This window comes from Suricata suricatta, chromosome 5 (genome assembly GCF_006229205.1).
Source record: "Suricata suricatta isolate VVHF042 chromosome 5, meerkat_22Aug2017_6uvM2_HiC, whole genome shotgun sequence".
NCBI lineage: Eukaryota > Metazoa > Chordata > Mammalia > Carnivora > Herpestidae > Suricata > Suricata suricatta.
The window spans coordinates 148,851,096-148,864,513 of NC_043704.1; the positions used below are offsets into that span (position 1 = coordinate 148,851,096).

The 13,418-nt window shown below is 36.2% G+C and overlaps 1 protein-coding gene across 1 annotated transcript in view; it reads right to left on the minus strand.

Annotated features, from left to right (window-relative positions):
* CLASP2 (cytoplasmic linker associated protein 2) overlaps window positions 1-13,418 on the minus strand; it is a 164,555-nt gene that overhangs the window by 104,657 nt on the left and 46,480 nt on the right. Inside the window, exon 8 of the mRNA XM_029938780.1 lies at window positions 5,780-5,926. Coding sequence (XP_029794640.1) covers window positions 5,780-5,926 — 147 coding nt within the window. The remainder of the gene's footprint in view (window positions 1-5,779; window positions 5,927-13,418) is intronic.

Sequence of the window (13,418 nt, forward strand, 5' to 3'; positions counted from 1 at the left end):
GGACGGAAAAGTGCAGATTAAAAGGGGGGGGGAGCCATACCATTTTTTACCTATCAAAATGACAATAATTAATGAGGCTGTTACATTCGATGCTGGAAACGGTAAAATAATGTGTTTATTAAAATTAAAAACACAAACCACCTTTAACTGAACATTCAGAGGAATCTAATCCACAGATGAGAAGCAACAGGATGTGCAAATACAGGAAGTGCCGGGAGACCTGCATTCCCGGTGACAGCAGAAAGCTACAGACAGCTGAGTGACCCTGACAGAGGACCAGTGTATGACGTCGTGACGCATCGATCATGTGGGACACTGTATGGCTGTTAGAAGGATGTGATAGCTGTCATTCTTGATGCTGAAGGATGGATGTTTTGTGGAAAAAGGCAAGCTGCAAAGTGTTTACTCACTAGCGTGTTTACTGTGGGCCAACATAACATGTAATCCGAGTGCCTCATCAATGAACATGGAGCAAGAAGTGGAAGGACACACATCAAACAACGATGGTTACAGCCAAGCAACAGGGTTAGACCGACAAGATACTATGACACTAAACTCGAATTACTTGAATCATATTTACCTTAAAACTAAAGTTAAGATCGATGGTACCAGGGCTGCTTATGATGGACAGTCAATGGTATGGCTTTTGTTGTACTTTAACGCAGAATAGCTACAGGCCAATCACTAAATTCCCACAGTCAGTAACAGTACCTTGCTATATGGGATAAAAAGAAGAAATACGCATCACATGCAGTCCTGGACAGGAGACGGCCCAGAGACGACGCGAGAAAAGGCCTCCGGCCAAGCAGGGGGTTCTTGTTTCACGTCAGCTAATAACTGTCTTATCTTGGATACATCATTTAACTCTCAGGAGGCTAAGTCTCTTCACCTGAAGTGAGCCAGATAATCTTTAAGATTAAGGGCTAAAACATTCTGCTTCAGTACCTTCCCTTGACATTAGGGGAAGAAGAGAAGAAAACAAACACAACAAAACACACAAACAGAAGAGGTATTTGATTTTATATAAAGTTCAAAAGCAAGAAATTGAGGTTTACCAGCTAAAAATTTGAATTCCAAGATTAAACATCTAAATCTGTGAGGTTTGTTTTATTAAATGTGTACCAATCCTCATGATCTTTATTTGTTTAAAATAAAAGAAAAAACAACTTCATTGTTTGCATGAGGGGAAAAAAATGGGAACGATTAGCATGGAAAATCGGTATTTGGATATTCTTAATAAAACCACAGATCAGACATAAATGAAGTTAAACAAATATAAAATATCAAAATGATAAGTACTTCTGAATTTGAAATGGTGGATATTATCTAATTATAAGAATTAAGAGTTAAAACCATTTCAAAGTAATCTTTGATATTAGATGGAAAGAGCAGAGAGAAAATACTGTCCACTTGAAAGAATGAATGAATGAGAAAGAGCAATAGAACTTTGAGAACTAATGATCCAGCCAATGATGTGTCTCAGCAATTCCACACAAGCCTCAATAACAAACGAATAACCTCAAAATCTGGTACTGATCATAAATAGTAACAATTGTAGCATCTAAGTCAATCTCTATTTTTAAAAAATAGTAGCCAAAATAATTGGTACTGGGGTGATTTCAACAAGAAAATACTAAAAAGCATTTCTATTTACAATAAATATATTCAGGTTTGCTTATTTCCAAATATTCTATTTTTTCTGAGAATCTATTAGTTGAGCTTTAAAATGACTGAGTCATCGATGCTGAAAGATAGTGACCATGATTGTAGATTATAATCTCAGAGCTAAAGGATCTAGAAGAATTCTTATTTACCCAGTGAGATTAGTGTGGGTGGCACTATAGCAAAGTGGTGTTTGTGCTTTGCCCACTTATTTGATGCATGACATTATGCAACTTAACTTCTCCAAACCTCAGTTTGCTAATCAGTGAAATTAGGATAATAAAGTAAGGAACTCTAGAGGGGCTGAGGTTTAAATGAGAGAATATATGTGAGAACACACAAACGTTTTTTACAAATTATTACCTAAAGTACTCTAGAGATACAAATATTTTAAAAACCAAGGTACCTTCAACAATTATATTCTAAACCACAAAACAAAAAGAAAACGTATTTACCTTAATACAGAGCATCAGTGGGGGAAGGGCAGAGAGAAGGGAAAACACAGAATCCAAAGGAGGCTCCAGGCTCTGAGCTGTCAGCACAGAGCCCAACGTGGGACTCGAACTCAAGAACCATGAGATCATGACCCAAGCAGAAGTTGGAATGCTTAACCGAATGAGCCATCCAGGTGCCCCTACATTAACCCCTAATATGAAGTTATAACTGTTATTCAGAAAATGACTATTTAAAGGAATTCATTAAAAAAATAATAAAGAAAGAATTCATTTTATCCTTTCATCTAATTAGCAAAGCACAAAGGTAACACTCTGACCCTCACATGATACGGGTTTCCACAGCAATAATATATTGGTATGGAGCAACCCATGACCCTGTTTTTGATTCTCCTTGACTTAAAGGCCACACAATTACAATATGAGGAAAACAAGTTGGCACACTGCGCCAAAGAACAAAGAAAAACTCACACACACTGAAGATTAAGCACAGGTCCTATTGGCTTTAATTAACTGGATAGGATACTTGGCTAAAAATAGTACACATCTCTTTAATCTTGACATATATATCTCTGAGAAGTAAATTAAACTGCAAAACTTCAAAAGTAGATTCAGTAAGCATTCCAAAGAAGGTCACTTTATTTTTATTTTGGCAATCTTACTTGAAAAAATACTTGTTAAATGCAGTGGACTGGATGGGCTTATGCAACTAATATATGTACCTCCCCCCCAACCATATTCCTTTACTAGGAATTAATCGTATCTATCTGTATATTATATGTCTAGAAGTGGCAAATGAAATGCTTAGACTGAATCCTCATTATTCCATATAAACTTAGGAGAACTAAAGTGTATAGCCTAGAAAGCAGAATAATTATAGAAAGAGACAGGGCAACCCAACCTTCAAGTATTTAAAAGTATCACGTTAACAAATAATACCTTAACCATACCTGCTTAAGTTACAAAGAGGCAGACTTTAAAGGGATATAAAACAGAATTCATTTATTCAGAGTTGAATTTGGCTTATAACCTTTCTGGAGGACACTATGCCAAACTGAAAGAAGATGAGAAATCTCTGCATCTTTTGATTCAGTAAACTCAAAAAATTTATTCCAAGGAAACCACTGGAGGAGACGTGTTTATGACGGCAGGAAATACGAGAGCAATCTAGATATTATTTAGCTATGAATAGTTTTCAAGTAATAAATTAAGGTAATAAGAAAATGCTCCAGGTAAAATACTAGTAAGAAAAAAAGGTATACAAAAGGACGTAATGAATGGTGCCAATTCTGTCCTCCTCCTAAGAAAATATGTGTATGGATAAAATTATTGGAAAAGTAATTATGAATGTATTCAGAAGAAAATTCATCATAATATATCACTTGATTATGCTCACATGTAGTGGTATTGTAGGTAGTTTTGTTCCAAGTTTTAATCAACATGCACACATTATTTTAATCAGATGTTGAATAGTCAACTAATATTGTGAAAGGGACTGCTATACTTGAATACTAAGCAGAACTATATGAACAATGTCCCTTCTAACTCAAAGATTCTAAAACTCTAAAAGAAAACTTTCTATAACTAATCTAAAAATCAATAAGCCTCTGCTAAGAACAGAATGTAAAGTTAAATTTTCAAAGGACTGAGAGCCAAGAAGGGCATTAATTTCTGAAGCAATATCAGTATCCCCTGACTAGTAGCTCTTTTCTTAGATAGAAAAATAGGCTGTGAACCTAAATTAGCTGTGGCAAACAAAAGCAACAGACAAAAATTTGCAGAATTAATCTGTAATTGCCAAAAGAAGGATGAGAAAGAGGACAAGGCGGAGAAGGAAGAAGGAATGAAGATCTTGTCTTTACTTTTATCGGAAGAGCTGCTGCATAGATGGACACTCTAATCTATGAGTGATTAACGCTACCATCACAAAAGCAATCTAGTGTTTTCACATCTGGTTGGACTATAAACCAGAGAAGGTGATGTGGCAAAAAGAAAATCTGTTTCCTTAGAAAGAAAAGCTGATGTTATCAATTTAATTAACATCAAAATTGGGTAAGCTTTTGTAGGTAAACTACAATCTCAATTTTTGTCTAAGGAAAATAAAACATGAAAAACATAATTATTAAACTGATGAATGGCTCAGATTCACAAAAATGTTAAATATTATCACCATGCATTTCAAGTATTAATCCATTTTAAGTCAAATAAGACTTGAAATAACTACATAGCAGAAATCTATAATTCAAAAATCAAGACAAAAAAATCCCCTTTGCAAGTAATTCAAGGTAGCCATATGTTCCAAAAGGAAGAAATCACAGAATCTCATATACTTTTTACTAGAGATAAGAATGAATAATAGATAGTATCATGTAATAGGATATGATAACATTTGAATAATAATGTATTCCAGTAACAAAGAGAAAATAATTAAAATACTAAAGTGTAAATTACTGAAAATACCCAGAGAAATCAGTAAGGTATTTCTATTTCACAACATTTATTTATTCATATGCATATGAACATATGTGTATGTTTCTTTGTAGATATATCAGTGTGTGTATGTGCCCTCCTTCTTGCTAGTTTATAGCACACCAAAGATAGTTAAAATGAAATATTTATGGTATTTTTTTCTGCATTGAGAATATCACATGACTTGAAATTAATATTTAGTTGTATAGAAAGATCAAGAGAACACAACTTATAGGATCTGGTCAAAATACAGTTTATTCTTCCTTTCTTTATACTTTCAATAAAAGAGTTATAGATAAAAAGGAGGAAAAACCAAAATTTTGAAAATCAAGATTTTCCTAGCAGTTATCAAAAACAAGGCAAAATCTATTCTCCCAAATTATAACACACATACATACACACATACACATACATGAAAGAAAAAAAGAAGCTAATGTCCTTTTAGCATTAAATTCTTATTCTATTAGGATTCATTCTACCAAAAACACCTGGCAGAAACTAGCACCTGAAAAGTACTCATGGCTTTCTTATTAGAATATGGAAAAAAAAAAAAAAAAAAAAAAAAACCCACAAAAAATTTAAAAGACAAACAGTATGACAGAAGCAGTTCTAATATGGTCAAAGAATGTACTATGTGTGTATGACTTCATAAAAGTTGTTTTTCCTATTTATTATTACCTAAGGCAGAAACCATTTTTGAGGCAATTTCACTTGACCACCACCCATTTCCTATTGTGACAAATGATTCAATATTCCTATCTTCAACCATTTTTTCAACACTGAAGTATTCAAGACTCACTACTAGATGAACGTATAGCTACGTTACATAAATCATATTTCTTTAACAACTACAGCACCTGAAAATTAATAGCCAAATTCTGAAAAACCTGCTCTCTTCTTAAAAACAAAACCAAAAAACCCCAAATTGCAAAATTCCCTTAAATGTCTCCCTTGAAAAATGACACCTGAAAAGCGAGGGCACTCAAGACTACACTAATTCACAGAAAACGGCAATAGATCATATTTTAAAAGCATTTTGGAAAAGGCAGCATATTCTCCTGTGTGTTGCAAGAGACGCCCCAGACCTGCAACCGTGCTGCAGTCATGAGTACACACACTCCCGTCCAGTTCTGGGTATGTGTGCCCGGGTCAAGGGCAGGGGCCGGCACGTCAGGTTTGAAATGCATGTACCTTACCTCCAACCTTAGGGCCACCTGCTGAGCCAGGCTTCCTTGCACTGTTGGCAGGATTTCCGGATGTTTTAGGTGCAGGAACCTTGAAGGCTGAAGCAGCTGATGATGGCCTGTTTCCATCCACTGATTCTTCATCATCAAAGCTTTTATCTGCACAAAGCATTAGAGAAATGTATTTTAAGAGAACTACGCTTTGCTCCATTTCCCACAAGGCTCAAAAATCAAATAAAGCTATACATGAAATCCTTACTTTGTAAGATATAAAACAAAATAAAGCTCCTTTGAATAAGCATTTATATATTGGCTAACACTATATAAAATAACCCAGTATTTAAAATTTGATTGCAGTATTGTCATATTTCCTACCTATAGATGAAGGCAGAACATAAAACCAAATATATTAACTGATAGTAAAAAGCATTTTTCATTTTTTTGCCACTCGTGTAAGCATTTTCTGCCAGCTCCTCCCACAGTACATCTTCCAGCACACCCTGCCTTATTCCTTACACCCAGATCCTGCAACTTACAATCACAGATCCGTTTGCAAATCAGTCGCCTCATTCCTCTGAAAGCGCTTAATTTCCCTCACCCTAGGATGCTCCCCCGATGGTTCACATGGCCAAATACAGTAGATGTGGTACTAAGCAAAGATTCTATCAAAAACAGACAGAAAGGACCACAGAACCACCACTGAGGTTTGTGCCGGCATTTTTCTTTCTCTTCCCTGCCCTAGGTGCGGTAACAGCCAATCAGCTACAAGGTGACATCATCTTATGGCAGCTACTGCCAGATGAAAGGTAAAAATTCTCCATGTATTAAAAAAATTATCTATGCAGCTGCAATCCTTATTCTTTACCTAAATTTCAAAGGCTTTCAATAGAAAGGTTTATAAGCCTAAATTGTTTTTCTATTTAATTCATAAGAATATTTATACAAATATAACATAAGGTTTTATGCAATATTCATTCTGCTGGGGTGCTTATTATTGCATCAGTAAAACATGGACTATCACGGTGCTCATTTCTGTGCATAATTAACTCTGTGATCTTACAGTTTGCTATTTATTTAGGCCACAGACACCAAACTGAACAATCTGTTTTCATAAATGATTCTAAAATATTCTACCCAAAGCTCCTTTTAGAATACTTATTAATGACCACGCTAGTATCATCCCTTGGATAATATGGACTGCCCACCCTCCCCAAATCACAAGCTGTATGCATCTTACTCGTCTGAGAAGATGGTTTTCTCTAGGACCCTGAACAAACCAACCACGACAAACAAAATGGGCGAGGCAGAGCAGATTTACCACAGGCTGCAGATCAAGAACGTGCCAGAGTCTTTTCCTTTCAACTTGTTCCCCTCTCCTATGCAAATACCCAAATCAACCAGAATGAAATTATTACTACAGAGGGATACTTCAATTTCAACTATTAAATGTATTTTAAATATACCAGACAAGTGGCAAGACTGTTTAATTTATCTGGAAAAGAGAAAATCAAATAGACACCAATATAAAGCCACATTCCATATCATCAAGTTGTTTTTTTTAAAATAGCACGATTTGTAAGAAAAAACTAAACTGAAAAACCATCTTCAAGTTGAAATATATTTTCTTCTTCCTTTTTTAGCATACTATTAGGTATGGATCAGGTAAAACATATGCTCTGTATAGACTGCTCTGTAAAAAAAAAACAACACTAATATGATCCCAAATAAACTTTTCGTCACCACCGTGTAAAAGAGAATGTAGCTAAGAGAGACAGAGTAGACACACAAACCTAGAGAGAGATAGGTACTAAAACACTGAGTAGCCCCAAGTTCCCATGGAAACAGTGCTCTGTTCCTACACACACAAAAACTGGAAAGAGTAAATGTCTCTTACCACTTAAAAAAATTTTAACTCTTAACTTTCTCAAACTATTTGGAAAATAAATTTTCACTTATTTTTTTTTATCAAAATAAGGTAGACAAAAGTATATCAATTGTAAGTATGCAGCTCAATGAATTTCGAGAAAACGAACACACAGTGTAACCTGTCTCCAGACCAAGAGATCATTGTCAGTATCCTACCCTCACTGACCTCCCCCAAGTCATTATCACCTCCTACCAACGCTGGCTAACTAGTCTTGACTTCTAACTGCATAGCTAAAGCCATTCTTGAGCCTCATATAAAAGGAATCATACAATATCTACTCTGGAATCTAGCTTCTTTTTACTCAGTATAATGTCTGGAAGATTCATTTTCATTGCTTATAGTTTTCTAGGGTATGAACATACCACAACTGAGTAATATCCATTCTACTGTGGACTTTTGAGTTGTTATCAGTTTGAAATTATTACAAAATAGTCCTCCTAAGAGGTAAGCAAATAAAGTTAAAGAGGTTTTGGGCCGTTAAGTGTTGTTGTGGAAGTAGTAAACCCATTTATTATTTACTGAATAAGTCAAAGATGCATATTATAACCCCGGGGACAGGGGTACTAGACCAGAAGCTGAGTCTCACCTGGCTATTTCTTAAAAATGCAAATTCTCTGCCCCCCCCCCTGAAATCTAAAGAATCAGAAACTCTGGAGATGGAGGCCGTCCCAGGGACTCTGATGCATGATCAAGTTTAAGAACCACTGTTTAACAGCAGGAATTGGCAAATTTTTTTCTATAAAGGACCATACGGTAACTATATTAGGCTCTGTAAACCATACAGGAATCTCACTGTGCCACTACTCCATTACGCTATTGTGATGCCAAGGTAGTGATACTTGATATATAAGCAAAGGGGTGTGGCTGTGTTTCAATAAAACTTTACATACAAAAGGAGGATGGCTGGAGTTAGACTGCAAGCAAGTTAGCGAATCCCTGCCAGGGTAACCGCTAAAATAAGAGTAAATGTATACACAGATAAACTGATATAAGAAAAATTTAAGAATCTAATTGACTGAAAAGAAGCAGGAAAGGAGATAAAAAAGATTAAAACAAGTGGATAAAATAGAAATAAAAGATGAAGTAGCAAAAATGAAACCAAATATATCAGGAACTACCTTAAAAGTAAATGAATTTTAAAAATAGGCGACTTGTATAAGATACACCTTACATACAAAGTCACATAAAAGTTAAAAGTAAAATGATAGACTATGGCAAATAGCATCAACAGAAAGTTGATACAGCTATTCTAATTTCAAACAAAGCAGTTTGACGAAGCATTACTAGAGACAGACTTTTAACAACGATAAAGGGATCAACCCAAAGGGGGGGAACCTCTAAATTTTTATGTACCCAGTAACACAGCTTCAAACACATAGAGCAAAAAAGGCCTTATCTACAGAGAGGAAATTTTTGTTTACCACTTCCAATAATGTTATACCTTTTCTTGACTGTAAGCTAAAAGAATTAAATGAATCCATCTTCACAAGCCCCCAAATTAAAAATGTTTTATAATTTATATAGAGACTATAAGTATCCTAGGCTTAAAAATATGTTCTTAACTATAAAATATTCAGACCAAACCAGTTCTGTCTCTTCCTAGCACCTATCATTCCTGCAGTAATAGATACTTCTAAGAGTGAACTAGATGTTGGACGGGAAGCAGGCTGAAATGTTGTCCTGGTGAGGCCATAACCCCGTTACCTAGAAAAGTCCGGGGCTAAACACCACAGCCAACCCTGCTTCGTACCTCACACCTTTGGCTCTTTAGAGCTTATTCTCAACATAATGTCCTGAGTTGAACAAAATCACGTCACACTACTGCTCAAAATCCTCTTAGGACTCCATAAAAAGGTCTATCAGTACTCCATGATCTGCAAGATCTTAGATACTATGTAGTTTTCTCCAACGTGATCCTACTCACTGCGCTCCATCTTTTTCTCCAAACCAGCCCCGCCGGGCTCCTTGCCGAGACTCTAGGAGAGCCTGTGCACCAGTTCCCTCCGCCTAGAATGCTCTTCCCTCCGGAGCCACCCTATTTACTCACCTCCTTTGGATCTTTATTCTTCTATCACTTTCTCAATGAGGTCTTCCTGGATCCTAAAATTATAAACTCTCCAACATCCAGACATTACTGATCTATCCCTACCTCCCTACTTTATTTTTCTCCTTAGCACATACCATCTATATACTTTATTATCTGACTCCTCCCACTGAAATATGTTATTTATTAGAATAAGAAATTGTCTGTTTTGTCCACAGCCGTAACTCCAAATGTGGAACAATGCTTAGAATGACCCATTTCATAGTAGGAAGACCTTCAGTCTCCAGGTCATTGAAACACAATTCCGAAGGCAAACAACTATAAACACGGAATAGAAGAGACATTTGAGAAGGAAAAAAAAAAGAAACTTAAAAACAACTAAATATCTGACAAAATAGTAAGCAATAAAGGACAAACCCAGCACCTATGAATTTCTATTTTGAAGCCATGTGGGGCAAAGGAAATAGAATTTGAAAACCCACATAAAAAAGATACAGATTCTAATAGGAGACTCTTCCCACCAAAAGCTAGTATACCAAATGACCATATTCTCAAGGTTAAAGTGAATGCTAAGTAAGCCCTTATTGTCTTATAGTCTTCTTGTCTTTTCCAGTTTTCCTCAAAGGAGAACAGAGACGTAAATCAGAGTACTTCATTAAGGTCAACTGCTTAGACCATCAAGCCTCTCCAGCCCTCAAACTTAGCTGGCTCCCACTGCGAGGACTCCTCCTTCCAAGCAAGGGCCAAGGAAAACGCAAAATTTTCCTGGAATAAAGTCTCTGGCTCACATTATGTGCACAAACAATTTTTGAAAGGTCACTTGGCATGACAGGAAACAAGACACCCTGAGCAAGAATAAACAGAAATAGACAATAAGAACAGATCCACTAAAAATCCTAGAATTAATAATCAAGCACAGACTATAAAATGCCTATACTTGAAAGCTTTGTTAGGCAAGCTTGAAAATAATGAGATCTTTTAGAAAATTCAAAAAGTGACATTTTTAAAAACACCCAAACAGAACTTTTAAAATAAAAATATAGTAACTGATATTTAAACTCAGTGGGCAGGCATGACAGATTAGATACTGCTCAAGTAAACTGGATGATGAATCAAAAAAAAGAAGAAAAAAATCACCTGGGATACATATAGTCGGTGCTTTGATATTTACTGAATAAATAAAAAAGGACCAAATACAAAAAGCATGATTATGTTGACACCTTTGCTCTCACTCCAAAAAGACATTAGTATAGTTTAGTGCCCAAAATGAGCACGATGAGCAATTTAAAAGTACTAGAAGATAAAAACTAATAAAGTACCAGATTACAGTGGTGATGTGTATGGAAAAGGAGAGAAAAAGAGTAGCTGATAAGAGTAGGAGAAAAAGAGATCACAGACGGGGCAGGAAGAAGAGATGATGCTAGAATGAAGAAGAGGATAGAAACAAAGGAGGAATGGAAGAGAAAGGAAGTGAGGTGGACGAAGGGTGGGGGAGAGTGCGCGTGGGCAGAACTAAACCAAAGCCCATGCAGAATAACGCTCTGCCTTTTGTTGCCTTCACGTAACCCCAGGGCACTGTTCTCAGCGCACAGAGAGATTCTAGGCCACAAACCTTTATCTGCACGCCTGAAAGCCAGGAAGTTCTAAAAGGCCAGTTTTAGCATGGTTTTTTTTTTTTTTTTTTTTTTTTTTTAGTTTCAGGTGTACAACACAGTGATCCAACAGTTTTATATACTGCTCAGTGCTCACCAGGATAAGGGTACTTTATACCTTGTACCTATTTCATCCATCCACTCAGCTCCCTGCCCTCTGGCAACCATCAGTTTGTTCCCATACTTAGTCTATTTCTGGGTCTCTGTTTTTTCCTTCTTCCTTTGTTTTTCTTAAATTCCACGCAGGACTGGAATCATATGGGATGTGTCTTTCTCTGACTTACATCACTTAGCACTATACTCTCCAGATCCGTCCCTGCTGTTGCAAATTCTTTTTTATGGCTGAGTAATATTTCAGTGTGTGTCCGTGTGTGTACACCCCACACACCCTACACATACCCCACATCTTCTTTATCCATTTATCTATCAATGGACACCTGGGCTACTTCCATAATTTGGCTGCTGTAAACAGTGCTGCTATAAACATACGGGTGCATGTAGCTTTTTAAATTAGTGTTTTCATATTCTTTGGGTAACTACCCAGCAGTGGAATTACTGCATCACATGGCAGTTCTTTCTTTCTTTCTCTCTCTTTCTCTCTCTCTCTCTCTCTTTCTTTTTTGAGGAACCAAAAATACTGTTTTCCACAGTGGCTGCAGCAGTTTGCATTTCCAGTAACAGGGCAAGATGGCTTCTTTTTCTCCATTTCCTTGCCAATACCTGTTGTTTCTTGTGTTTTTGATTTTAGCCATTTTGACAGGTGTGAGGATATATTTCATTGTGCTTTTCATTTCCATTTTCCTGATGAGTGAGGTTGAACATCTTTTCATGTATCTGTTGGCCTTCTGGATATTTTCTTTGGAGAAATGTCTGCTCACGTCTTCCGCCCATATTTAAGTTAAAGTATGTTTTCTAGTGATGAGTTGTATTAGTTCTTTATATACTTATTAATCCTTTATTGGATATGTCATTTGTAAATATATTCTCCCATTCTGAAGGTTGTCTTTTAACTTTAGCTGTTTCCTTTGCTCTGCAGAAACCTCATTTTGATGTAGTCCCAATAGTTTATTTTTGCTTTTGTCTCCCTTGCCTCAGGAAACATATTGAGAAAAAAGTTGATACGGCCGATGTCCGAGAAATAACTGCCTGTGCTTTTCTAGGATTTTTCTGGTTTTAGGTCTCATAATTAGATTCTTATTCCATTTGAGTTTCTGTGTGTAGTATATGAAAGTGGTCCAGTTTCATCCTTTTGCATATATCTAATTATCCCAACACCGTTTGTTGAGGAGGTGGTCTTTTTCCCATTGCATTTACTTGCCTCCTTTGTCATAAATTAATTGGCCATATGATAGTGGATTTTTGTTGAATGTTTTCTTTTTGAGAGACAGAGACTGATACACAGCGAGCGAGTGCAGGGGAGCAGCAGACGGAGAGGGAACAGAATCTTAAGCATGTTCCATGCCCAATACAGGGCCTAATGTAGGGTTCAATTCTCATGACCTGAGCTGAAATCAAGAGTTGATGGGCTCCCTATTTCTGTGCCACTCTTCTGTGTGTCTATTTTTGTACCAGTACCACACTGTTTCCATCATTACAGCTTTGTAGTAGATCTCGAAATCTGATACTGTGATACTTCCAGTTCTGGTCTTCTTTTCCAAGACTGTCTTGGCTATTTTGGGTCTTTTGTGGTTCCATGCAAATTTTAGGATGATCTGTTCTCATTCTGTGAAAAATGCAGTTGGTATTTTGATAGAGATTGCATTAACTGTGTAGACTGCTTTAGGTAGTGTAGACATTTTAACGGTATTTGTTCTTCTAATCCATGAGCATAGAATATCTTTCCATTTGCGTGTCTTCAATTTCTTTCATCAATGTTTTAGTTTTCAGAGTATAGGCCTTTAATCTTCTTAGTTAAGTGTATACTATATATTTTATTATTTGTGGTTCAACTATAAGTGGGATTGTTTTCTTAATTTCTTTTCCTGCTGCTTCATTATTACTGTACAGAAATGCAATGGATTTCTGTAC